General features: G+C 40.5%; 1 protein-coding gene across 4 annotated transcripts in view; it reads left to right on the top strand.

The window, feature by feature from the left end:
- The window catches only part of DCAF6 (DDB1 and CUL4 associated factor 6), a 254,186-nt gene that overhangs the window by 211,854 nt on the left and 17,172 nt on the right, over positions 1-25,160 (top strand). For 3 of the 4 annotated variants that reach the window (XM_075335793.1, XM_075335790.1, XM_075335792.1), the window contains 3 exons: positions 4,839-4,880; positions 11,452-11,590; positions 24,806-24,962. In XM_075335793.1, the coding sequence (XP_075191908.1) occupies positions 4,839-4,880; positions 11,452-11,590; positions 24,806-24,962 (338 nt within the window). The remainder of the gene's footprint in view (positions 1-4,838; positions 4,881-11,451; positions 11,591-24,805; positions 24,963-25,160) is intronic. The other variant, XM_075335791.1, reaches the window with a different exon arrangement.

Consider the following 25,160-nt stretch of genomic DNA (forward strand, 5'->3'; position numbering starts at 1 on the left):
GCTTTAAGAAAAACTAAAAAAAAAATCATGAAAACATAATGTGCTAGCCAGTAACAATTCATTTTCAAAACCAAACGGGGATAAATTATGGAATCACTCAATTATGAGGAAAAAACTATGGAATCACCCTGTCAATTTTCATTCCCAAAACTAACACCTGCATCAAATAAGATCTGCTCCTTAGTCTACATCTAAAAAGGAGTGATCACACCTTGAAGAGCTGTTGCACCAAGTGGACTGAAATGAATCATGGCTCCAACAAGAGAGATATCAATTGATACAAAGGAGAGGATTGTCAAACTCTTAAAAGAGGGTAAATTATTACGCAATGTTGCAAAAGATGTTGGTTGTTCACACTCAGCTGTGTCTAAAATCTGGACCAAATAAAAACAACATGGGAAGATTGTTAAAGGCAAACATACTGGTAGACCAAGGAAGACATCAAAATGTCAAGACAGGAAACTTAAATTAATATATCTCCAAAACAGGAAATGCACAACAAAACAAATGAACGAATGGGAGGAAACTGGAGTCAATGTCTGTGACCGAACTGAAAGAAACCGCCTAAAGGAAATGGGATTTACATACAGAAAAGCTAAACAATAAAAAGATGACTGCCTGAAGAGAACATGTAGATTTTGACAGTCATTGATGATATGGGGCTGCATGTCCGGTAAAGGCACTGGGGAGATGGCTGTCATTACATCTTCAATAAATGCCCAAGTTTACATTGAGATTTTGGCCACTTTTCTTATCCCGTCAATTGAAAGGATGTTTGGGGATGATGAAATAATTTATCAAGATGATAATGCATCCTGCCATAGAGCAAAAACTGTCCTAAATAGTCCGGATCTCAATCCAATTGAAAATTTTTGATGGAAGTTGAAGAAAATGGTCCATGACAAGACTCCAACTTGCAAAGCTGATCTGCCCACAGCAATCAGAGAAAGTTGGAGCCAAATTGATGATGAGTATGGTTTGTCACTCATTGAGTCCATGCCTCAGAGACTGCAAGCTGTCAAAGCCAGAAGTGATGCAACAAAATACTAGTGATGTATTGGAGTGTTCTTTTTGTTTGTTTTTCATTATGCCATAATTTTTTCCTCATGAGTGATTTACATAATTTTTTCTCCCTGTTTGGTCTTGAAAAGTAACAGTTACTGGCAAGCACATTATGTTTTCATGATTTTTTTTTTTTAGTGTTTCTTAAAGCCAGAAAGTTGCCATTTGAAATGACTTTACTTTTGTTTAAAAAAAAGCAGTTCACAGACATGGCACAAAACTAGACAACTGAATGAACATCCTCGGAGCCAGGTGATTCCATAATTTTTGCCTGGGGTTGTATATATTAGATAGGAGACATACTGTATCTAGTCAGGCTCGTTCATTTTAGGTCCTTGTTTTTATATGCACTTTGTAACTTTTATATATGGTCATTTTGTATTTTTTCACTTTGACCCTTGTGTGAGGGCAGTCTCTTTTTTCCTACTACAATAAATGAAGTAATTTTAGATTTTTTTTATTTTTTCTGTGAATTGGTCTTGTACCAAATAAACTCCTATTGATATACGGTGACCTTCACATACAGCTAGCCATGAACAGAGCACTTTCGTGGGAGGGTGGGGTTTTGTCACTTCTTTTTTTTTTTTTTTTTAACACATTACATTTGATAATGCTGTTTCTACCTCCAGTGCGACCCATTCAAAGACTGCAAGCGGCTCGCACTGGGTCGATTATCGAGTGTATCTGAGCACAGCTCAGGTTGTTACTATACATAAAGCACCCCAACTCTGATCTCAAACACTGATGCTTTTGTAAAGTCTGTGTTTGGTAAAAAAAATGTAATTTATTAACTTTGCAGCATTTTCTACACCTCCTTAAAATTTTGCACAGTACGGTACATATTATTTATACAAGTAAAATATATCTTTGTACCGTGTTAGCCAGTAGAGATAATTTATAGTGATGGGCAAACCCCCCAATGTTTTGTGTTCCTGAGACTTGCCTGAACGTTCGAGTTCGGGTTCTGAGATAACGCAAACTTGCGTCTGAACACCGAACGTGGACTTTACAGTTATGGGATGGGGCTGGGGGCTGTAAAATAAAGAATACAGTGAATAATAAACATTGTCATTATACTTACAGGTCCCGCGATGCGTCCTGCAGACTCTCTCTTGCCGATTCTGCTTCCGATCATCGCTGTGCCCTCCTAGTAACCAGCACTGACGATAGGACCTTCCGTGACATTATACCCATGTGACCACTTACGTGTGAATGTTTTATTACCTCGTCGGTTACAGACCGGTCACATGGCTATGACGTCATGCTAGGCCCTGTCAGTGCATTTCGCCGGTACGCGGTGCTTGCCCAAGCATCTCAGTACTCGGTACACTCGGCGAGTGCCGTGTACCGGCGAGATGCTCAGGCACATGCTTGGCTCCCTCTTCCTGCATGTTGCCGCTCTTTACAGAGTCAGCCCACAGGCAGGGATTGGCTGCCACAGCTGGTGATGAATAGCGGCGCCGGGAATCAGGTGATCGGAGATCACCATTGCTATAGTAACCCGCTCATTAGGTTACTATGGCAACGGTGGCATCGGTGATATCACAGCTTACCAACCCGCAGCCTCTGATCACTCATTGAGTGATTACACAGCGCGGGGAGCAGCAGCGATCTTCCTCCGCCCCGTGCATTCTGATATAGCAGAGCTAGATCGGTGACAGAAGACCAGGATCATGGAGGGGTGAAAGGGAGAAATAAAGATCAAGTCCCTAAGTTTGTCTGTGTATTTATTTATAACAAAGTATTTTTTCTCTGTGTGATGTTTTTTTTTTTTTAACCCTTCATTGGAGATTCTTAATGGCCGGGTCAAACTTGGCCTGACATTAAGAATCTCGGACTTAATACTAGCTGGTGAAACAAAGCTGTTATTAACCCCTTATTACCCAAAGTGCTGCCCGGCACCAGGGCTGCTGGAAGAGTTGGATACAGCGCCAGAAGATGGCGCTTCTATGAAAGCGCCATTTTCTGGGGCAGCTGCGGACTGCAATTCGCAGCGGGGCTGTCCCCTCATGAAACAGGCAATCACAGTACTGTAAAAATAAATCATTTAAAAAAAATTACTTGGCGCTCCTCAGTATTTTTGATTCTCAGCACAGATAAAGCAGACGGCTATGGGCTGCCACCCCCGCTGCCTGATTTACCTTGGCTGGCGATCAAAATACAGGGAAGCCAATACATTTTTTTTTTTTTATTTAAAAAAAAATAAAATAAAATAAATAAATTCGTGGACTCACACCATATTTTGATAGCCAGGCAGCTGGGTGCTGGGATTCTTGGCAGCCCGTAGCCGCCCCTAGAAATGGCGCATTGTTTATTAGCGCCATTTCCAGGCGCGTTACCTGACTCGTCCAGTGGCCTTGATGGTGGTGGCACGCTAGGTAATCCAACAACAGGAAGATGAAAAATCGACCGCAAACAGCTGCTATGCCAAACAATTTCTTTTTTATTCAAGCGTTCTTTTCATCGGTGCAGATAAAAATGCGGGAGGTGACTAGGATGCGAGTCCCTCCAAAGGACGACGGCCGTTTCGTCTGTAAGCCAGACTTCTACGGGTCCACTCATAAAGGGGTTAATACCAGCTTTATATTTTCAGATGGTACTAAGCCCGAAATTCATGGCGTCACGCCAAATTAGACATGACCACCATGACTTTCTAGGAAACGGTTAAAAAAAACACAACACATAGAAAAACTTTTTTATTAGAAATAAAACAAACAAAAAAAAACATTTAGAGACTTCATCTTTATTATTAAAAGATCCTTAGTCCGATGAAATCCACAGGGACAGCATTCTCAACTCTGCTTCATCACTCTGTACAGACACAGTCTATACATAGTGAGAAGCAAAGAGACCCATGTCAGCTCTGCTACATCACTCTGCACAGAGCGATGAAGCAGAGGCTGACAGTGAGGGGATGATTGAACTTACGTCTCTCATTGCATCACCCCACTCTCAGGACAGGAGCGACCCAGCTGCATGGAAATAAACGCAGCTGACTCGCTGCTGTCGGGAGATTGTGCACCGTGAAGCGATGCGCACCGTGAAGCGATGCAACGCGATACTCTGATCACGGCATACAAGGACCTTTGATAATGTCATACTCACGTGACCAGTCTGTAGCCAATCAGGTAATACAACATTCACACATGACTGGTCACATGGCTATGACGTCACGGAAGGTCTTGTAAATCCTATGCTGGTTACCGGGTGGCACAGCAATGATCAGACGGACGCAGAAGCGGCCGGGAGACAGAGTGTGCAGGACGCGTCGCAGGATCTCGACGTATAATCATAATGTTTTTTAATAACATGTTTTTTGTTTTTTTTTTTTTTGTTTTTTTTTTACAGCCCCTGGACACGAATGGGAACTGAACTGTAACACAATCTCCCCAGGAAAGCACGTGTTCGGGGTCGTGTGCACGAACACCATGTGTTCGGTATGGACCCCGAACTTTACAGTTCGGGTTCGCCCATCCCTAATTATTTATAGTGTGTGATATTGCACTGCATCGATGTGTTAACAAATAAAACCCTATTTTTTTTTCCTTTTGTTCTATTTGCTGTCTCTTGTGCTTGGCAAAAATTGAAGGGGACATGGGCTTTTTCTCAATTGATTGGCCCCTGACCACCACATAGCTGACAATAATTGCTTAATCTATAGATAGGGTATTTGTATTATATTTTAGGAAAATCTCTTTTTATATATGGCGCAAAGTGATTTAGAGAAAACCCTCCTTTATTTATTTCTAGTAATCTGTGTCTTCTCATCCTGACAGATTAAGTGTCGGAGCACCGTCAGTAAGTGATAGATTAACAAGGTAACTTCTATATATTTTGACTGGTAAGGTGTAACTAACAAGTTTGGTGCATGAGTTTTAAAAAGTAACACAGATATAGTCTAATAGCTTGAAATTATTAATTATAGGTTTAGAAATGATCTGCTGACAAACAAATCGTTTTTTTAAAAAAAAAAATAAAAAAAAAATATATAAATATATATAAATATATATATATACACAATATAAATATATATAAATAGTATTATAGTATATAATATATACAGTATATACTATTCCATCTTTTTGTAATAAAGAGATATAATCTCTCTAGACCTGAGGTAGAGTGTAATACAGAGGAAATATTTTTATCTTTATCTTTTCATATATCTGAGAGGCGTCTGCAAATTCTAATTTTCATAAAAGTAGCAGTGCATCCAGAATATTGGCATTACATGAGATTGGATAAACTATGTAAGTGTTTCAGTTTATACAGTATATTGCTGCATAGTATAGTTGTTGGGTTTTTTTGGACACATGTATTATGGAGTAGCATAAACAACTTTAATATCCTTGGGTTGTAACTAAGTTAGTAGGATATACAATAGCCTGAACCCTATAGAGATTGAGAATTAAAAAATTTCACAGTGCTGTGGATCTTCATGATATATTTAAAGGGGGAATCACCAACACAAGTATGCAAATTGTATACATGCGACCATATTACCGACCAGTCACCCAAACAGGGTATCATGACAGTGTGCACATAGCACACTGACACGATTTGTCAATACAGACTTTTGATTTTAGTTTGGACAACTCCAGTTTAAAATTTTAAAACATTTTTATCGAATTTTTGAGATGGCAGAACCCTCATCTTGAAGTGGAAGGAATCTCTGCAACATCTTACAGGATGCTTTGTATTACAAGCTAAATGTCGCTTATAGAAAATAGTTTTATTTATCCATGCTGAATAGCCCCAGCTCTCTAGATTTTTATGGCAGGATGACAGGATTTGTACATTGAGAGTTGAGCTGCCAGTCACATGTGCGTAATAAGACCCTTTGCATTCAACAGGTGTGCAATTCATTGCAGAAATATTTTACTTATAAAGTAAAGGTGCCAATCTTAGAGAAACCATTTTGGCATAGAATTTTAATTTTAGATGAAAATGAGAAATGTCTGTAGATGACACAACTTCTGTTCTTGTTGCCTTTAAAATGAAGGTGACATGGGTCATGAGGGATTGACTAAAGAATAAAGTCCAACAAGGAAAATAGAAGCTGAGAGAGCAAAAATATTTTTGTAGAAATGGATTGTCAACATTTAGACCAGGGATACTTCTTGACTTCACATCTATAATAGCTAATCATTTATCCATTTAAAGTCTAGGAACATTCATTTATAGGACGGAAGGGACCAAAGAACTACCTGAGTGGTTTGCGATGTCTAGAGCCATGACCAGATTAAAGTTGCCTCCTTGGAGGATGAGACAATAGTCCACAGTCTGTAAGAAATTGAAATTGACACTGAGAGCAGCTTAAGACATGTTTGGGGTGGGAAAAGCTTATGAAAAGCCACCAATACCTCCTATAGTTTTCCCATCAGGATTAGGGCGTGACGCCAGGAAAGGAAGTATTTTAAAAATGCCCTTCTTTGGGAAACATTAAGAAATCAGACTTCTTTAAAGTATTTGGGAGAACTTGGTGTTTTATTTTGTGTTCTTGACAAAACTCTGTAAAATTTCAGTTCTAGCTTCTATATTCTCTAGATAATGCTTCTTAGAGGGTGGATAACAAGGCAAATTACTTTAATAAAAAAACAATAAGCATTTGTGCAGAAGATCCTCACTGTTCAAAAGAAGGGAAGGATTTTTATTCTGTGTACTGCGCATTGCATAGATTACCAGCCACCATTGCATTCGATCATCTGTGGCCGGTGTTTTTGGCAACGAGTGTGCCATTTGAATCTTTTGGCCTTATAGCTGGCAAGTGCTAGTCGAATCATATGATTCATCCAGCTTCAGTCTCCTGGCACTCCTTCCATGCTGCAGAGACAAAGCTCTGTGTGCTAGCAGCATGGGAGGGCACACTGTTCAGGCCCTTGGGCTCGCCAATGCTGCTAGTCCGAACTGTCAATCATGAGGGCACTGGCAAGCAGGAAGCCAAGAGGCACCGTTAAAAAGAATACACGAGAACACCCCTGTGTTGGGAAATTCTTCTAACAATACAATTTTTGGGGGTATGGAATTTTCACTCAACCCACACATTAAAGTATTGCAGGTTCTCCTTTTGTATCCAGCTCTATCAAGCAAATGTAATTGAAAAACCGCTTTTCCATGTACAGTGTTTTTTAATTGGAGGAGGCTGATTTTTTACACATGCCCGCTATCATCTGCCATTTTAAGAATAGTAAAACTGCTATACAGAAGGCTTTAATGACAAGAGGAGGAGAAAATGTAATTCTTAAACATTAGTATGTGCCACAAAGTCATGATCCCCCAATACATTTATAAAATTGCAAGAAATTCATCTAAAAATATATTTGATTTTGACAGGTGTATTTTAGCTTATTTGACTGCACAGTGAAAAAAATAAAAACATAAAATGACCACTTAAATCAAATTACTGCACAGTAAAATAGTTTTTCTATATTTGCATGGTTCTTTAAGGTCAAATTGCTTGCTATGTGTGTGTTTTAGACTACTAATCTGTTTGTGTGCTAGTGGTTGTGTGTTTGAGGAATCTTATAAATGCAGAAAAGGATAAAATTGTGTGCAACATGGTAATGGACTTTTTTCCTGTAAGAAAAGTAATAAATTATACATTTTATATACTGCACATGTTACAATCTACAATCAGAATAAGGCCATAATGATTTTTAGATTACCAAAAGAGGGATATTGAAGAGAATTTGACATTGTCCATTGTATATGTGTTTCCATATTAGCTCTTTAGAAGGAGGATATCTAAGAGTGAGGAGTGGTCCAAAATACCATTAGAGATCTCGGACATTGCAGTATTGTTGATATACACCAATTGAGCATTTTGTAGCTTTTTAATAGATATTTGCTCGAATATGTATGTTTTAATATTTTTCTGACAGCATTCCCCAACAAAACAGTCCCTATCTTGGGTTTATTATGTTGTAAGCTAAACTGTAGACTGTAGCAGACATACATTCTATTTTAGGGCTTCAATACACGAATAAAAAATTTGTTTAAGCCCTTTGTATTTAGCTATTAGGAAGACAGAGATGGTAATACAGAGTTGTGTCGTCTGTTAATGATGCAGAGTTTCCCTTCAACGACCTGCGAGTACACCATGGAACTGGGTATTTTCTGTTTGTCCTATGCTGGCCAAAGAGGACATGGCTATGCCCACAGAGAATTTCTATGATATAAGCCCAATTGGTTGAAGGAAAAATTTACAACTTGATTACCAAGGAAAGGAGGGTTTACAAAAGAAAATGTAAAACTGTTCCAGAAACAGTGGCACAGCACCAAGTGGAGCAAAATGCAGTGAAAGGTCCTTTATAAATATAACAAAATCAAGAATAATGGAAGAGAAATAGCTAGCTCAGCTAGGAATCAGGTGCCTGGAATCGACACTGCATCGCTATGCTATGATTAAGAGTATACTGTGTGCTCGAAACGCGTCACTGCACATTCTCCTGTCCTTGATGCTGGATTTTAAATGAATTTTGAATAAAGAAGTTTTTTTTCAACAATTCTACCAGATACCATAAGAATGCTGGATTTTTTTCCCCTTGTTTAGAATCAGGGATAATTACATTTCCAGTCTTCCGGACGTCTTGCAATATTCTCAGCTTAGAATTGACCCCCACGGCATTTTTTTCACTTCTGTGTGCTACTTTATACATACTACAAACAATATCCATACTTTGGTGTATGAGAGCAGAATTTGTTTGGGTAGCAGTAGGAGAAATTGTAGCTCACTATATAAAAATGTTCAATTACTGCCTGCTTACTAGATTCTTCCTATGAATTCTAGTGAGGTGGTATTTGGTACCTACCTATATTGCTCATTATTTTCATAGCAACCTCTCTTCTTGTTTTATAGGCTGCTCATAATCAGGTGATATGCTTCATACCTGATAGACCTGCCCTAAAGTAAACTGATTTTGATCTAGAATCTATGGTATCAAGTAAACTTTCTTCCATGTGATACTATGTTGCAGTGCTTTATTTGTAAAAAAATATTTGCTGGTACGCATCTCTGAGACGAGGAGCTGGGGTGGGGGTGGGGGGGTGCCTGCTAGGCGCCGGCAGCCAAGATTGAGGAGGGGGGTGGGGAGGTCAGCTGGCGGCCGAGTTTGAGGAGTGGGAGGGAGTGCTGTCGTGCTGCTGGGAGATCCTGTGCACGGTTTACTACATACGGTACTGTATGCTGGATAGAGAGGCAGGGGGAGCAGAACTACAAGGCTCAGCATACTCCATCCACTAGTGTATGCAGGAGAGCAGACAGCAGCTGCCGAACTACAAGGCTCAGCATCCTTTAGCCAAAACTGTAACCAGGAGTTTTTTGCCCAAAAACGTAAAATGTAAAAAAAAATAAATGACGTGGGCTTTGCCATATTTTTGTATGCTAGCCAGGTACAGCAGGCAGGTACGGGCTGCCCCCAACCCCCAGCTGCCTATTTGTACCCGGCTGAGAACCAAAAATATAGGGAAGGCCTTTTTTTAATTATTTCATGAATTTCATGAAATAATTTAATAAAAAAAAAATGACGTGGGCTTCGCACAAATTTTGTGTCCAGCCAGGTACAACTAGGCAGCTGGGGATTGGAATCCGTAGCGCAGAATGTCCAAGCTTTCTGGGTACCCCTGCTGCGAATTGCAGTCCGCAGCCTCCCCAGAAAATGGCACCTTCATAGAAGCGCCATCTTCTGGCGCTGTATCCAACTCTTCCAGCGGCCCTGGAGCTTGGTGGCTCGCTGGGTAATAAGGGGTTAGGACCAGCTGTATATTATCAACTGGCCCTAAGCCCGAAATTCATGATGTCACGCCAATATTAGACATGGCCACCATGAATTTCTTGTAAAGATTAAAAAAACCAAAAAAACACAAGACAGAGAAAATATTTTTATTAGAAATAAAACGCAACACAATTAGTGACTCCATCTTTATTGAAATAAAGAACCCCCCTCCGCAGTAATCCTGGGTCAAGGGTCCCGCGCCGTCCAATCCTGATCCAATATCATCTGATCGGTTTGCTGGAAGGCAAAGCGATCAGATGATGTCAGGTTAAAGGACATGAATCACATCACAAAGCAGCTGATTGTATAAACGGCTTTTATACAATCAGCCGATGCATCAGTGCAAAAAAAAAAACCAACTACTCACCTGTCTGCAAAATCCCGGGACACGACTGATCACTCCAGGAGCCGCCGGTAATCAGCTGCTGCAGTCACCTCAGAGCATCACCTGATCGCTTAAACCAGCTGGGCGGTAAAAAGCCGGCCCTACTGCTGGACTTAGACTGTCAGCTGATGCCTTAGCGTGACTGCACCAGCTGATTACCGGCAGGTCCTGAAACCGATCACACGTATCCCGGGAGGCTGCAGACAGGTAAGTGTGAGATTTTTTTTTCTAGTGTTCCCGCTTAGCATCTGGGAGCGGACATGGCGCCGGTGGTAGAAGGGGGAGGCAGGGGGATGTCGTTGGCGAGCACTGGGGGCCGGGGGGGGGGGGAGAGCACTGGGGGACCCGATCTCCGGCGGCAGGAGCAGCACAGTGATTACAGGGTAGGTGGGAGGGAGCGGAGGCCGGTGGGGGGTTGAATCGGATGACGGGGGGCAACGGAGGTCGGGGGAGGGAGTGGAAAACAGCAGAGGGGAGCAAATACCTTACCAGGTGGCAGCAGATTTGGGTGACCGGCCGTGACCTTGATCTTCAGCGCCGATCAACATCTTGAAGAGGGCGGGCACCCACCGCCCCTCCACATCTGATTGGAGGGATAGCGTCACATGGATGCTAGCTCCAATCAGATCGGGGAAGAGGGGGGGGGAGACAGAGGTCACCCTGCTCCAGCCAATGGCTGATGATATAGCATATTTACAAATTAGCCACGTGGACAGAGCCAGAGGTACTTATCCTCAGCGCTCTTCAGATTTTCCGGTACCCCGTACCGACGCGTACCACCGCAAAAAAAGCACTGCTATGTTGTGATCCCTGGATCACCCTCTGAATATAGTTCGATTTACGCAGACAATGTAGAAGATGTAGAAATTAAGTTCTCCACCTTCCCACACCTGTGATCTGACAAGTGCTAAGCGATTGTTTTTTCTGATAGCAGTTACTCCAATGTTATACTATTGCGCAGTGCCAATTTGTCTGAGAAAAAAAATTGCTGCATGCTGCAAAAGGCAGCGTTTTTTGGACGGTGTGCACCCATTCAAGTCAATAGGTGCATGCAAAACATCGGACTGCATTCAGATGTCATCAAAGTACAGTCCGACATACGCGGTCACTGACCATGGGGAAGATGAAAAAATTAAGTTCTCTGTCTTCTTTTCAATTTTCAGTTTTCAATTAAGACTATTTCTTAATTCTGCTGTCAATTTTGACTTAAGATCTTAAACTTTATTTTAGGAGATCTGCAGCAGCTCGTATCCAAGAGCTCTTTAGAAGAAGAAAAGAAAGAAAGGAGTTGGAAGAATTAGACATGCAAAATATTCGCCAGCCTCCTTCAAAGCTTGTGTACAAGGGTCACAGGAACTCACGGACTATGGTAGGACTGCAAAATACCATTTAAGTGAATTAGAACAATGTGGCTCACTTATAAAGTTACATTTTAAAGCAAATTTGCACATAACTAGATGCATTTCAGGTACATTTATGTAGTGATTAAAATCCATGTTCAGTCATTTGATTTTAATCCATTTCAATTTTGCTTGTTGTCTGCAGTTACTAATATGTAAAATTTGTAGTCTGCTGATAAGGAACCGTAAAGATGGCCATTTTCTACAGCAAATTTATCTATCTGGAGAGAAATCACATCTCTAAATCACCTGCAAATTGTGCAGATTTTGCTATAGCTGTAGCACTATAGAGTTTATTAGATTATAAAATATAATTAAGCAGCAGTATACCCGCCTGAAAGCTCTTATGGCCAATCCTGCTCTGGCCTGCTGGTCTATGATTGTCTTTCTCAATCTCTAGAGATCAGTGAACGTGGAAATGTACTTTTTAACTTCTATAGTATCCATGTGTGCACTGACTCATAGCCTTGACCAGAGAAGTGGTAGCACCCAGTTGTCATTTAAGCTAGCACTACACATAGACCTCTTGTATAATTACTGTATCATATCACAACTGCAGTCCATAAAGATTGCCTGGCTTACTTTGAACTGTACTGTAGTCCTACATTTCCAAGAGGAATAATAGGAAAAGGGCAGAACACTGAGATCTAAGAAACAGTGATCCTGTGTTATTCGCTCATAAGACAGTATTTAGGCCCCATGAGCACGCTGTGTTTTTTGCCATGTTTTTGGGTGTAGTTTGTGGCACAAAGCTGCATGCATTTCCTTTCCCAAAGTTGGAGATTTCAGTTTTGCTGTGCACACATTGCTTTTCTTTATGGCTGCAGTTTTGTGGTGACCACAAAACTGCAGAATGTCAATTCTTTGTGCATTTCTGACCAGCGTTTTTAGTTGTGATGGGAGGACTTGCAGATACCCAGGATCGCTGGGTCTAACCGGGTTAAATAAAAAAACAGTTCTGGCCCAGAATTTATCCCGGATATCTGTCCGGATGCCTGTCCCCATATAAGTCTATGGGGGCCAGAATCTGGCTCTTAAAAATGGTGGTAGATGGATTGTAGCAAGCGCATTATACTTAGAGTCTCCGGTGCCGTAACTGCTCCCGGAGCCTCTCATTCTACTTCCGGGGCCACTTATTAGGCTCAAGCATTTTCACTGCTTCAGCCACCCACCTGCGTCTGTGATTGCTTGCAGTCAGGCTGCTCACCCACCCTGAGTGGCAGCGTGTCTGACTGCTTCCAGTCACAGACCCTGCCTGTGGGTCTATCATGGTATAAAAATAAATACATTTAGAAAAAAAATAATTGTCGTAGGGTCCCCCCATATTATGATAGCCAGCACAAGGCTAAAGGCTGCAAGCTCAAGCCATGCACTTGTCTTGGCTGTGCATCAAAATAAGAGGAACTGCATGCAGCTTTTTTTTTTTTTCTTTATTCATTTTAGTTATTTAAGTATATCATTTCAAAAACAGGAATGTGGTCCCCCCCCCCAGTTTTGATACTCAGACAAGATAAAGCCCAACAGCTGGGAACTGGTATTCTCAGGCTGGGGAGACTCATGGTTATTGAGACCCCCTAGCCTAAAATAGCATCTTGTAGCCGCCCAGGATTGCCGTTTCCATTAGATGCAACAATCCCGGAACTTTACCTGGCTATTCCTTATTGCCCTGGTGTGGTGTCATTCGTAGCAATAAGGGATTAATGACAGCTCACAGCTGCAAGAAAGACCTAGATTAGCAATGAGAGGTGTCTAAAGGTACCGTCACACATAACGAGATCGCAGCTGAGTCACGGTTTCTGTGACGCAGTAGCGATCCTGTTAGTGATCTTGTTATGTGTGACACCTACCAGCGATCAGGCCCCTGCTGTGAGATCTCTAGTCATTGCAGAATGGTCCAGGCCATTTTCTTCAAAGGCTATGTCCTGCTGAGCAGGACACATCGCTGTGTTTGACGCTGTGTAACAGAGTCCCAGTGACTGCTGAGATCGTTATACAGGTCGCTACTGCGACCTGTATTGTATTGTACTGTATTGTTCCTGCATCGCTGGTAAGATCTGACTGTAGACCTCCCAGCGACTTACCTGCGATCCCTATCAGGTCGCATCGTTTTGGGATCGCTGGTAAGTCGTTGTGTGTGACTGGGCCTTAAGAGACCCCCCCCCATTACCGATCTGTAAGTGAAATGAAGTAAACACAAACACCGAAAAAATCCCTTATTTGCAATAAAAGACAAAAGAGCACCATTTTCTAGCAAGTGTTGTGCCTGTGGAAAACAAATGCTACTCCACTTGGGTTTTCTTTGAGCTAGGTCTTCCCAAGGAGACTAGCTGGAGGGGCTACGTTCCCCAAAATGACTGTTTTACTTAAGTTCACCCCATCTTCCCTTGTTTTCCATATCCCAAAAGACCAACCTTGTAACGTAAAAACTATATGCAATACACTCCAGTCAAATCAGACTAGCTCTATCAATAACAACCAATGGGTACACTTAGCACTGCTGTTCTGCTGTTATGATGTATGAAATACTATCTCACAAATGTGAGGGGTTTTAATTCTCCTTCGAAAAGATGATGTGCTTTATAGAATACATTAAACATAAACCAAGCGTCCATTTCTCCAGGACACTCCTTTCTTTACCGATTCATATCCTAATTATCTTAATACTCATTACACCAGATTCTAGTTGGCATCAAACACTAAAAAAACAAACAAAAAACAAGAGGAGTAGCAATCCTACTCCATAACTCGTTTCTTTTTATATTGTAGGATATGTGACCTCACCAGACGCCAGAGGCCCTCACACTGTTCACCTCTTCCATGTATGCCTGCATAGAGGCAAAGGTATTCCTAGCAACTGCTATACCTTTCCACTGTATTGTTCAATCCCTGTATCCTGGACACTGAGCCCCTGACTATAGGCAACTTTAGATTCATTTTTCTGCATTTTCCTGCAAAGGTATTTAGTTACATGCTAAGTGCTGACTAATGTGCCAAATGCACTAGTTTGATTCAGCTATACTACATACAGACCTGGTTCCATATTGCTCTTTTTTGCAATCCATATACAGATTATTATCCTGCCTTACCTTGACGGACACGAAAACGTGCACATAAGCAGAGGCGGTAGCCCTTTCTCATATACAGAATCATGATAACTATGATAAATTTCTATTACTGACTATCCTCATCTATCCTTATAACTAGATATCCTCGCTCATACCAGCATTCTGCCCCAGGGATCTCCCACGTATTTAGTCAGTCTGTCCGACCAGATGAAGGCTGAGGTTAGGCCGAAACGTTTTTAGGCGAACTCTCTGCAAATTGTACTATTATTCCCTTCTTCTGAAAAATAAAAATTGGAATATATATCAAGACTTTTTCTTGGACTTCATTTGGGAAACATAGCAGTGTGCCGGGGATATCTTCTTTTTCCCAAGGAGACTAGCTGGAGGGGCTACGTTCCCCAAAATGACTGTTTTACTTAAGTTCACCCCATCTTCCCTTGTTTTCCATATCCCAAAAGACCAACCTTGTAACGTAAAAACTATATGCAATACATTCCAGTCAAATCAGACTAGCGCTATCAATAACAACCAATGGGTACACTTAGCACTGCTGTTCTGCTGTTATGATGTATGAAATACTATCTCACAAATGTGAGGGGTTTTAATTCTCCTTCGAAAAGATGATGTGCTTTATAGAATACATTAAACATAAACCAAGCATCCATTTCTCCAGGACACTCCTTTCTTTACCGATTCATATCCTAATTATCTTAATACTCATTACACCAGATTCTATTTGGCATCAAACACTAAAAAAAGAAACAAACAAAAAACAAGAGGAGTAGCAATCCTACTCCATAACTCGTTTCTTTTTATATTATAGGATATGTGCACTGATCTAGAATGGAGATATATAATCCTATAGGGCACCTTACAGTATAGCTATGCCCCCCGAAACACTACAGTTAAAGACCCTAAAGGCTATCTCATCCTTATTGCTCAATATACAATATGAAATATTAATATAGAGAGGGGGTTTTAACCTCACTGTGGACCCAGAACGTCAAAGCTCATCGACCAGAGGATATTTTTACTTCTCTCAAATCAATCGTTTGTACACTAGAATAGATCTAATTCTGACAAACATGGACACCCTTCCATTTATACTATATTCCAGACATATCCCCTCCGCATGGTGAGATCATGATCGTGTATTGACAGTGTTTAAACTAGGCCTAAATACATCCTCATTATATAGATGAAGACTTAATGAGTCGCTTTTAACAAATCCTGAAATTGAATTGCAAGTGTTGTCAGAACTGGAGACTTACTTTTCCACAAATTGTTGGACCGTATGCAAATTTTTAAAATTATTTACTTAAATAATAATAATAATAGCTGAATACAGTTCCTCTAATTTTGATACACAGCTAAGATAAGCGCACAGCTGGGGGCTACAGCCTATAGCCTTAGGCTTTATCTGTGCTGTGTATCATAATATGGGGACCCTACGCCAATTTTTTTAAATTTATTTTTACACCAATAGAGACGCACACAGCGTCTCTGATTGAAAGCAGTCAGACACGCTGTCACACAGGGTGGGGGCACGTCTGACTGCAACCAATCAAATACATGGGGGCTGCCAGTGGGTGAGGGAAGCGGTGTGCATGAGTGATAATGAGCAGCCCTGGAATTAGCGTTACAGCCGCGTGGATGACTCTATAGGTATAACGCGCTTGCTGCAATCCCCCTATCCCGTCTACCACCATTTTAAAGCCAAGGATTTTAGTACCCGTAGACTTTTGTGGGGACTGGCATCCAACCAGATATCCGGGATCAATCCCGGTTATCTTAGAGTCCGCCCATCACTAGTCATAAGCATATGAAAAGCATGCTCAATGGGGTTGAGATTTGGTGATTGACTCGGCCATTGTAGAATATTTGACTTCTTTGCCTTAAAAATCTCCTGGGTTGCTTTTGCAGTTCATCTGTACTGTTAAGCACCATCCAATCATTCTTACTGAATTTGGTTGAATCTGAGCAGAAAGTATAACCCTGTACACTTCAAATTTCATCTGGCTGCGTCTGTCTCCTGTCTTCAGTCACATTAATCATGTTTTACAGAGGATCTGGTGGGCTTTGAATCATGAGCTGTTCCAAGCCTTCTCCATATTTTCTTCTTCCCATAATTCTGGTACAGGTTAATCTTAGTGTTATCTGTCCAAAGAATACTTTTCCAGACCTGGGCTAGCTTCTTTAGATGCTTTTGGCAAAGTTTAAAGAGAAGCTGGTAGGTCCCTTATGCCCTCCAAGCCAGGAGCATTTACATTTGCATGTCGAAATTCCCTTTTTGATCATCCCTGTATAACATCAAACCTCATTCTCTAAAATAAAACTTTAAAAAAAGCATTTATTAGCTCCATTTCTTTTATTCAAATTAAGCCGGTGACTAGTCGCAGGGGCATTAGTTCCCCTAACCAGTTGGGCCTTTTTCCGTGTTATCACATCCCTGTAGGTGTAATAGCATGATTTCCAAGAGCGCTGTCACTGCCAGCTCCTGGAAATCTCACGCATGCGCGTGGGTCCTTCCGATCGTCAGTGCAGCACATGAGCTGGGTGTATTTTTCCGGGCTTCATAGGGCGCACTGCTCATGATCCGAAGTCTTCTGTATTTCTGGTCATGCGCAGTGAGCCTCTAATGCCAGGTGTACACTTGCAGAAAATTTATAAGAGCCACACTCGCTCCCCTGGGTGTCCGATCATTTCAGGGATAAAATCTATTACTGCTCATTTATAAGACGACATTGATCTTTTCTTTTTGCAGTATGTTATTAGGCTGGACTCAAACGAGATTCTGCACATCTGAACATTGAACTTAAGCTTCTTTTTTGAATATGTTTTTTTTCACCTTGGATGTGAACTCCTAATACTCAAACATTGACCATCTAATGGATTTCAGGACGGTGAAAATTTATATAGGTCTGGATAGCTCCATCACAGATTTTCAAAGGGATTTTATATTGCAAAGCACTGATTTTATTCTCAACCGCAATGTTTTTTTCTTTGAGGGTGTGACCAATCGGCAACTGAAGGGCTGTATGATGGGGACGAAATTTGCCACAAGTTACACCAATCTATTCATGGGGTGATTCAAGTCCATTTTCATTGTGAAATCCTTGCAGCTTATGGGTCACATCCTGGTCTACAAAAGATTTATAGAAGACTCAGTACACAAAACATTGTTGGTTATAAATGACTTAGTGACTAAATGTAGAACTGGTGGAGGAAGGTTGAACTAGATGGACCTAGGTCTTTTTTCAACCTAAGTAACTATGTAACTTCCTAAGTTGGACAGATACACAGGATGAAGCAAGATTATTTAATGATCTAAATAAAAACCTTTGGGGTGTAGAGTTCACCTTCACTTATTATGAAATATGCATTGAATTCTTGGATCTGGTTATCCACAAGAATGTCAGTGAACTTTGTACATCTACAGTTTCAAAAAGGTGGATGTAAATGGCTATTTGGAATATTCCAGTGATCATCTTCCAAAATGGATAAGGAATGTGCCTTATAGGAGGATTGGAAAAATTGTAAAATCAATGCTTTTTTGAAGAATCATGCATTTTGAGAAAAAGATTTATAGACCAGAGATATCACAAGGCTATTCTTAGAGACGTTTTCACTAGAATCAATGATTTTCAGTAGATCAATTGTTTAGCAAGAATGAAGATGAAAGATACTCCAAATTCAAGGCGAGAAACTGGGATTGATAGTAAGTTTAAATAGTTTAGTTTAGTTACCATCTTTAATAATTCCCATGGCTGAATTGGGGGGGTTGCTAAAAAAAGAAGTATTGGTTCATTTTGGACATTGATTAGAGTTGATCGAACCCGCCAAAATCCGGGACCGGTGGATCACTGCCGGATTGAGAAAAAATCCACATCCGTTCTGGATTCTGGTGCCCATATAAGTCTATGGGGACCAGAATCCGGAGATTAAAAAAGTTTGTGGAGGGGATAGGGGGGTAGGAGCGCGCGCGGTGTACTCACCCGCGGCTGTGTCATGGCAGCAAACTCCTTCTATTAGATGTGACAATCCCGTTGCTTTACCGGCTCTTCTCGATTGTCCTGGTGCGGTGGCAATTGGGGTAATAAAGGGTTAATAGCAGTGCACAGCTGCTACTAAACCCTAGGTTAGTGCTGGCACAGGCGTCTGAGATACCTGCATCACAAACCTGTAAATGACAGTAAATAAACACAGACACAGAGAAAAATCCTTTATTTGGAATAAAGTACAAAACACACTCCCTCCTTCACCTCTTTATTAACCTCCAACACCCTACAAGTCCGGCGTAATCCACACAAGGTCCCACATCGCTTCAGCTCTGCTACATAACACAGCCAGCGGCCAGAGAACACCCCCGCTGGCTGTGCAGACAATGACAGCCGCGATGACTGCACGGCAGGCAGATACTGTCACAGGCTGAGGGCGCGTCTGCCTGCAACCAATCACAGACGAGAGGACGGCCGGTGGGCGGGGAAAACCCGGAAAGCTGTGTGTATACGATGCACAGTACAAAAAGTAAATGTGCGACCCAGAAGCAGTGTGCCGTCATGATACCGAGTCTCGGTAAGTATGAAACCCTGTTTTATTTCTGTTTTTTTTTTTATTTTTCAATTATTTTCCCCAGTGCCGGATATGGATCGTGCAACCGGAAGCCCGGATCCGGGTCCGGCACCCGGGCATCTTTGAAACTGTGCGGATCCGGACATTTACAGTTCAGATTCGTTCAGCCCTAACAATGACCTGATACTAGTGGCAATTTGCCCAAAATTCCCAATATTATTTTCAAAAGAAATAAAAAAACTTTGAAAAACTATATTGTACCAAATCTTATCAGTTCAAACAAGATGATTAAACAAGACTCCTAACTACCCTTCCCTTATTTCTGATCTTAAAGGAGTTTATTGCTGTGTAGGTCTGAAGGGTTTGTGCTGCACAGTGCTTAACATGGCTGTCAGAGTTTTGAATCTAGGGTTACAGGGGAAACGTTTTCCGATTAATCAATATTTAAATTGCAATACTTCTTTTCTTGTATGTCAACTCAAAAGTAGTTGCAAACGTTAATTTGTCGGTCGCATTTTTACACCCACCCGTAATAGAATGAATTAACTCAGACATATCATAAATGGGGTATTTGTCAAGGGATTTTCTCACCAATCATTAAAAAAATTGTGAGGGGTTACGTTTAACCATATTGGAGCAAATGCCAGATAGATTCCCCGATCGCTATCAGAGATTGATTAACCCCTTCACGACCGGCCGATTTTTTTTTTTTTTTTTTTTTTTTTTGCTTTCAGGTTTTTTTTTCGCCATTCTTTTTCTAAGAGACGTAACTTTTTTATTTTTCAGTCAATATGGTCATGTGAGGGCTCATTTTTTGCGGAAAGAGCTGTACTTTTCAATGAATCCATAGGTTTTACCATATAGTGTACTGGAAAATGGCAAAAAAATTCCAAATGCAGAAAAATTGCAAAAAAAGTGCGATAGCACTATTGTTTTTGAGATATTTTATTCACTGTGTTCACTGTATGGTAAAACTGATGTGTTGGTGTGATGCCTCAGGTCAGTGCGAGTTTGTAGACACCAAACATGTAAAGGTTTACTTTTATATAAGGGGTTAAAAAAAATTCGGAAGTTTGTCTGAAAAAAGTGCTGCACGTTTTACGCCATATTCCGTGACCCGTAGCGTTCTCATTTTTCGGGATCTATGGCTCAGTGACTGCTTATTTTTTGCGACTCGAGTTGACGATTTTAACGGTACCATTTTTGAGCAGATGCTACGTTTTGATCGCCTGTTATAGAATTTTGCGCAAAAGTTGTGGCGACAAAAAAAAGTCATTTTGGCGTTTGGAATTTTTTTTGCCGCTACGCCGTTTACTGATCAGAGTAATTGATTTTATATTTTGATAATCGGACATTTGTGAACGTGGCGATACCAAATGTGTGTATTTTTTTTATTTTTTTAACCCTTTAATTTTCAATGGGGCGAAAGGGGGGTGATTTGAACTTATGTTTTTTGTTTTTTTTTTTAATTTTTAAAACTTTTTTTTTTTTATTATTATTTTACTAGTCCCCCTAGGGGGCTATTGCGATCAGCAATCCGATCGCTCTGCACTATCTTCTGATCACAGCTACACAGCTGTAAACAGCAGATACGTGCACTTTCTGCTTCCCTGGCCTCTGTGGAAAGCAAAAGTGAAAGTAGTTCATGTCTAGCACAGGAGTCATCACATGACCCTGTGCTACCACGACAACCATCGGAAGTCACGTGATCATGTCACGTGACTTCCGGTATCGGGCGGTAAGTAAAACTTTACCGCGATCGCGTTTATAATGGTGCTGTCACATATTGACAGCGCCATTACAGGCGTTAAACGGCACAAGCAGATAACGATTCTGCTCGTGCCTAGCAGGCACACATCTCAGCTGTGAAAATCAGCTGAGATGTGCGCCGATCGCAGCATAATGCTGCCGGCAGACCGCGGGCAGTAACGTTATGACCGCTAGGACCTAATTTTATGGCCTGCGGTCGTTAAGGGGTTAATAGGGAATCGTTGTATTTTTTTTAAATTTGGGAACCATCACTCTGGGTCTGAATGAAACCATTGAATATACCTGTTAAATATAATCAAAGTTCATTATTGCTATTAGACAAAGGGTTATATGATGGGATGTTTAAATTCTTTGGCTTTTTGTATTTGTTAACAAGTATAGAAGTAATAACTTTTTTTATTTTCATTTGTTTTCTTATTTCCAAACATTAAAAATCATATTTTAGCAATTCATTTTTATAGATTGTAATGAATAATTGAACTGTGCTTGGTTTCTTGATGTATTTATGTGTAATATTTTATAATTCATGTTTTGTAATTTTATGTCACCAGTAACCCTTATAAAGGCCTTGAATGACTTCTTGTCTTTATTCACTACATGTTTCAGGGATGATCTGTCCCCTTCCTCAGGTGTATAAAGATATTGTTTCTTAACATCGGCTCACCTCCTGCTTGCAGTGTCTGGCTTATACCGCCTCATAGTCCTTTCCTTCTTCTCCATAATTAGATCATGGAAATCATTTGATCAGTCACATGACCACCAGGACCATGGTCTTTATTCTATATACATGAGCTCTGTGTATAGTCAGAGTAGACAGAACTGGTAAAATGCACTTCTGACTTTTCTTCTGGGTGCTTAGCAGCCTCAGACACGCATGCATCCTACATTCACTTGCTGGAACATTTGGGAAGCTGGCTTATTTCGCACTACAAATATACAATGGTGCTGGTTTTAAACACCATGTCTTTCTTACAGAAACATACAGAAGGTGATTCAAAGGCTAACCGGAAAGCCCATAAAAGTGTTTTGCAGTTTTGGAAATTCTCTGTCCCCCACCTGCAGTTTAAAAAACAAAAAAAACTGTACATTGCTGCTTTGAATGTCTGTTAGAAGAATATTCACACGATCACAAATCAAATTTGGCATTTCTGCTCCAAAAACTCCACAGAAGCCACATGACTTTTTGTGCCCTGTCCCTTGTCATGTTGAAATTGCTGAAGCCAATAACTGAGCCAAGAGGCTATGTCCAAGTTGGCGGCACAAGCCAGGCAATGACGCTGAGGTCTATTATGGCTGCAGCACTGTCAATGTGACTTCATGCTGCAGACAATAACCGACATCAGGAGCTGAGGCAGATAGCTATCGCTGGACCCAGTGAGCGTAAAGAAATAACTGTATGGTTTTAAAAAAATAAAATAAAATCTGTAATTTGTGGACAGTGCTTTTTTTTTTTTTTCCAAAACTGGAAAATCCCTTTAATATTTCCTTTTTTTTTTATACCCTACACGTGAGGCATTATTGTGGCCCATGTGTTAAGCCTCATAACTTTTCTTTATCCAATCAATGAGTTAGTTCACAGAATAAGTGTTCATTTATACTGTGTGATGCAATGTTAAACACCTGCTAACTGACAACATGTTTGGCTGTTAAAAAAAAAGAGTAACTGTCATTTGAATTTTTATTTACTTTAGAACCTGTCACGGAAAACATGCTTTTAACCTGCAGATATGGGGTTAATCAGCATGTTAATAGCATTTGGAGCCTGACAGGCGCCTGCACTTCAAACCCCGCTTCCAGGAGGAAATTAACTTTATTCCTCCCAGCAGTGTTCGGGAAACACTCATAGGGTTGGCACTAGCACGTCTTCAGTCACCGCTGTTTATAGAGATGGCAGCTGTAACTGCACCCCCCGCACTGACTGTAAGCCTCCTCTAATTCTGAGTGAGCATGATTACAGCTGCCACTCTTGATAAACAGACCAGTGACCGAACCTGTCGCCCTGATGACTGAAACCCGAATGCTGTCGGGAGGAATAAAGTTCAATTTCTCATGGCAGCAGAATTTGAAGTGCAGATACCGGGCAGGTTCCAAATGCTATAAACCTGCAAATTATCCCCATATCTGCAGGTTAATAATGTTTTGGGTTTTTTTTCATGTGACAGGTTCCCTTTAAATATGAAAAGTAACAACTTTGTCAAATATATTTTCAAAAAAATCTGATTCTTTCTTTGCTGGGACTGAACTTTCACTCTCAATTTGTGAGTAAAATATGTAATTTCAGGAGAGAGATGTTGGTCCTATTACCCCAGATGAATGGGAAAGTATTCTAGAGTCCATTAAAGCACTTTCCATTAATACGACCCAGAGAAGGTCGCAACTATTTCTGGTCCTCAGGGTCTACAGAACCCCAAAAGCATGATTTAAAATGAAACCTAGAACTGATGATAAATGTCCAAGGTGCAGGAGGGTGGGTGCAGATTTGCTTCATATGTTCTGGTCGTGCTCCTATTTAACTGATCTCTGGGAAAAGATAGGCAACTTGATAAAGAGAGTATTCAGGATAGAGATACACTTGAGCCCAAAATTGGGTATCTTGGGAGTAGTAGGAGAGGAGGTAGGTCCTGCAAATACGCAATTTGCAATATCAAAAATTCTGTATCAAGCCAGGAAAACAATTGCTAGACACTGGTTGGCTGCTAGCCCACCTGAGATGTCTGAGATAATTGCCAGCCTAAATAATACCATTTTAATGGAGAAAAGAATCTATATCAAAAGAGGCCAAGATTCCCAAGTTCAGTAAACAATGGGGTGAGCTGATTCGAAGTCCTTCTGTGGTTTCTGATGAGTTTGCCTGTGATTTGCTCTTTGAGTGTTTTTCTTTTATGATCTTGTATCTTGTGATCTGTTAAGACTATAATGTGCCTAATAAAATTTGATAGATTAAAAAAAAATTAATAAATCTGTAAATTCTGTATTCAGATTTTGCCATTACTGAGATAGGACATAGCAGTTGATACCGATAAGATTCTATGTATAGGGGGAGGTGGAGCAGCTACAGGCAGACATCTTGCTGTAAGTTCTTCTGACAATACAATAAGGTTAGGGCTACATGGTGGCATTTGTCACATGACAGCAATACTCATTAAAATATATCTATGTGACTAATTTAGAGCTAAGACTTTACTGTTAGAAAAAAATAACCATGTTGTGACAAGTCATGTGCGACTTTATTTTCAGTCTATGGCAAGTGACTGCCTTGTGACTAGCAACTAAAAACCAAACTTACCGTATTTGGAAACATTTACGACTCTGCCTCAATCGCAGGATGTTGCAATGCGACACCATAGGAAATCATTAGATATAATGTCGCAATGCGACACTGATCACATAAAAGGGCACTGTGTATCCCTAGCCTCACATTTCTCCACAAAACTTTGAACACCAGCTGTCATCTTCTATCTTAGTATTGGGAATGTTTGTGTTCACTAAATGCAGATTTGAAAGAATGATCAATTGAGGAGGAGAAGAAGGCGATTTCTGTGATATATTATAAAAGTTTTTTATTTTCATAAGTACTGTTGATTTATGAAAAAAAAACATTAAATCCACAGTTCTTCTCTAATAATCTGTTTACCTAGATGTCCGTGGCCATTATTGTGGGCAGCACAGGTCATCTTTAGTCACATTCCTCAAATACAGCGGTTCTCCTTTTTCTTTTTTTTGCTAGCCTTGTAAAAAAAACTGTGCCATAATCTGTCTTTCCTATTTTATTTACAGATAAAGGAGGCTGGTTTTTGGGGTAAAAACTTTGTCATAAGTGGTTCTGATTGTGGTCATATCTTCATCTGGGATCGGCACACAACTGAGCATCTAATGCTCTTAGAAGCAGACAACCATGTGGTAAACTGTCTTCAACCACACCCCTACGACCCTAGTAAGTAACATTAATAACTTTGGAGAGGCAAAATTACTGCTCCTACTACTTGTTTCAATTTTTTCGTCTTCTAAATTACAATCAGGAAACCATCATTTTTCTAGTAATTATTCTTATTGTTTGTTATTATGAAACATATCCGCCTCGAATGCTTTATTAATTTAAATCCCTGCTTTTTCTGGGGTTTTTAGCCAAGTG

This window comes from Anomaloglossus baeobatrachus, chromosome 2 (assembly GCF_048569485.1).
Source record: "Anomaloglossus baeobatrachus isolate aAnoBae1 chromosome 2, aAnoBae1.hap1, whole genome shotgun sequence".
In the NCBI taxonomy this organism is placed as follows: Eukaryota; Metazoa; Chordata; class Amphibia; order Anura; family Aromobatidae; genus Anomaloglossus; species Anomaloglossus baeobatrachus.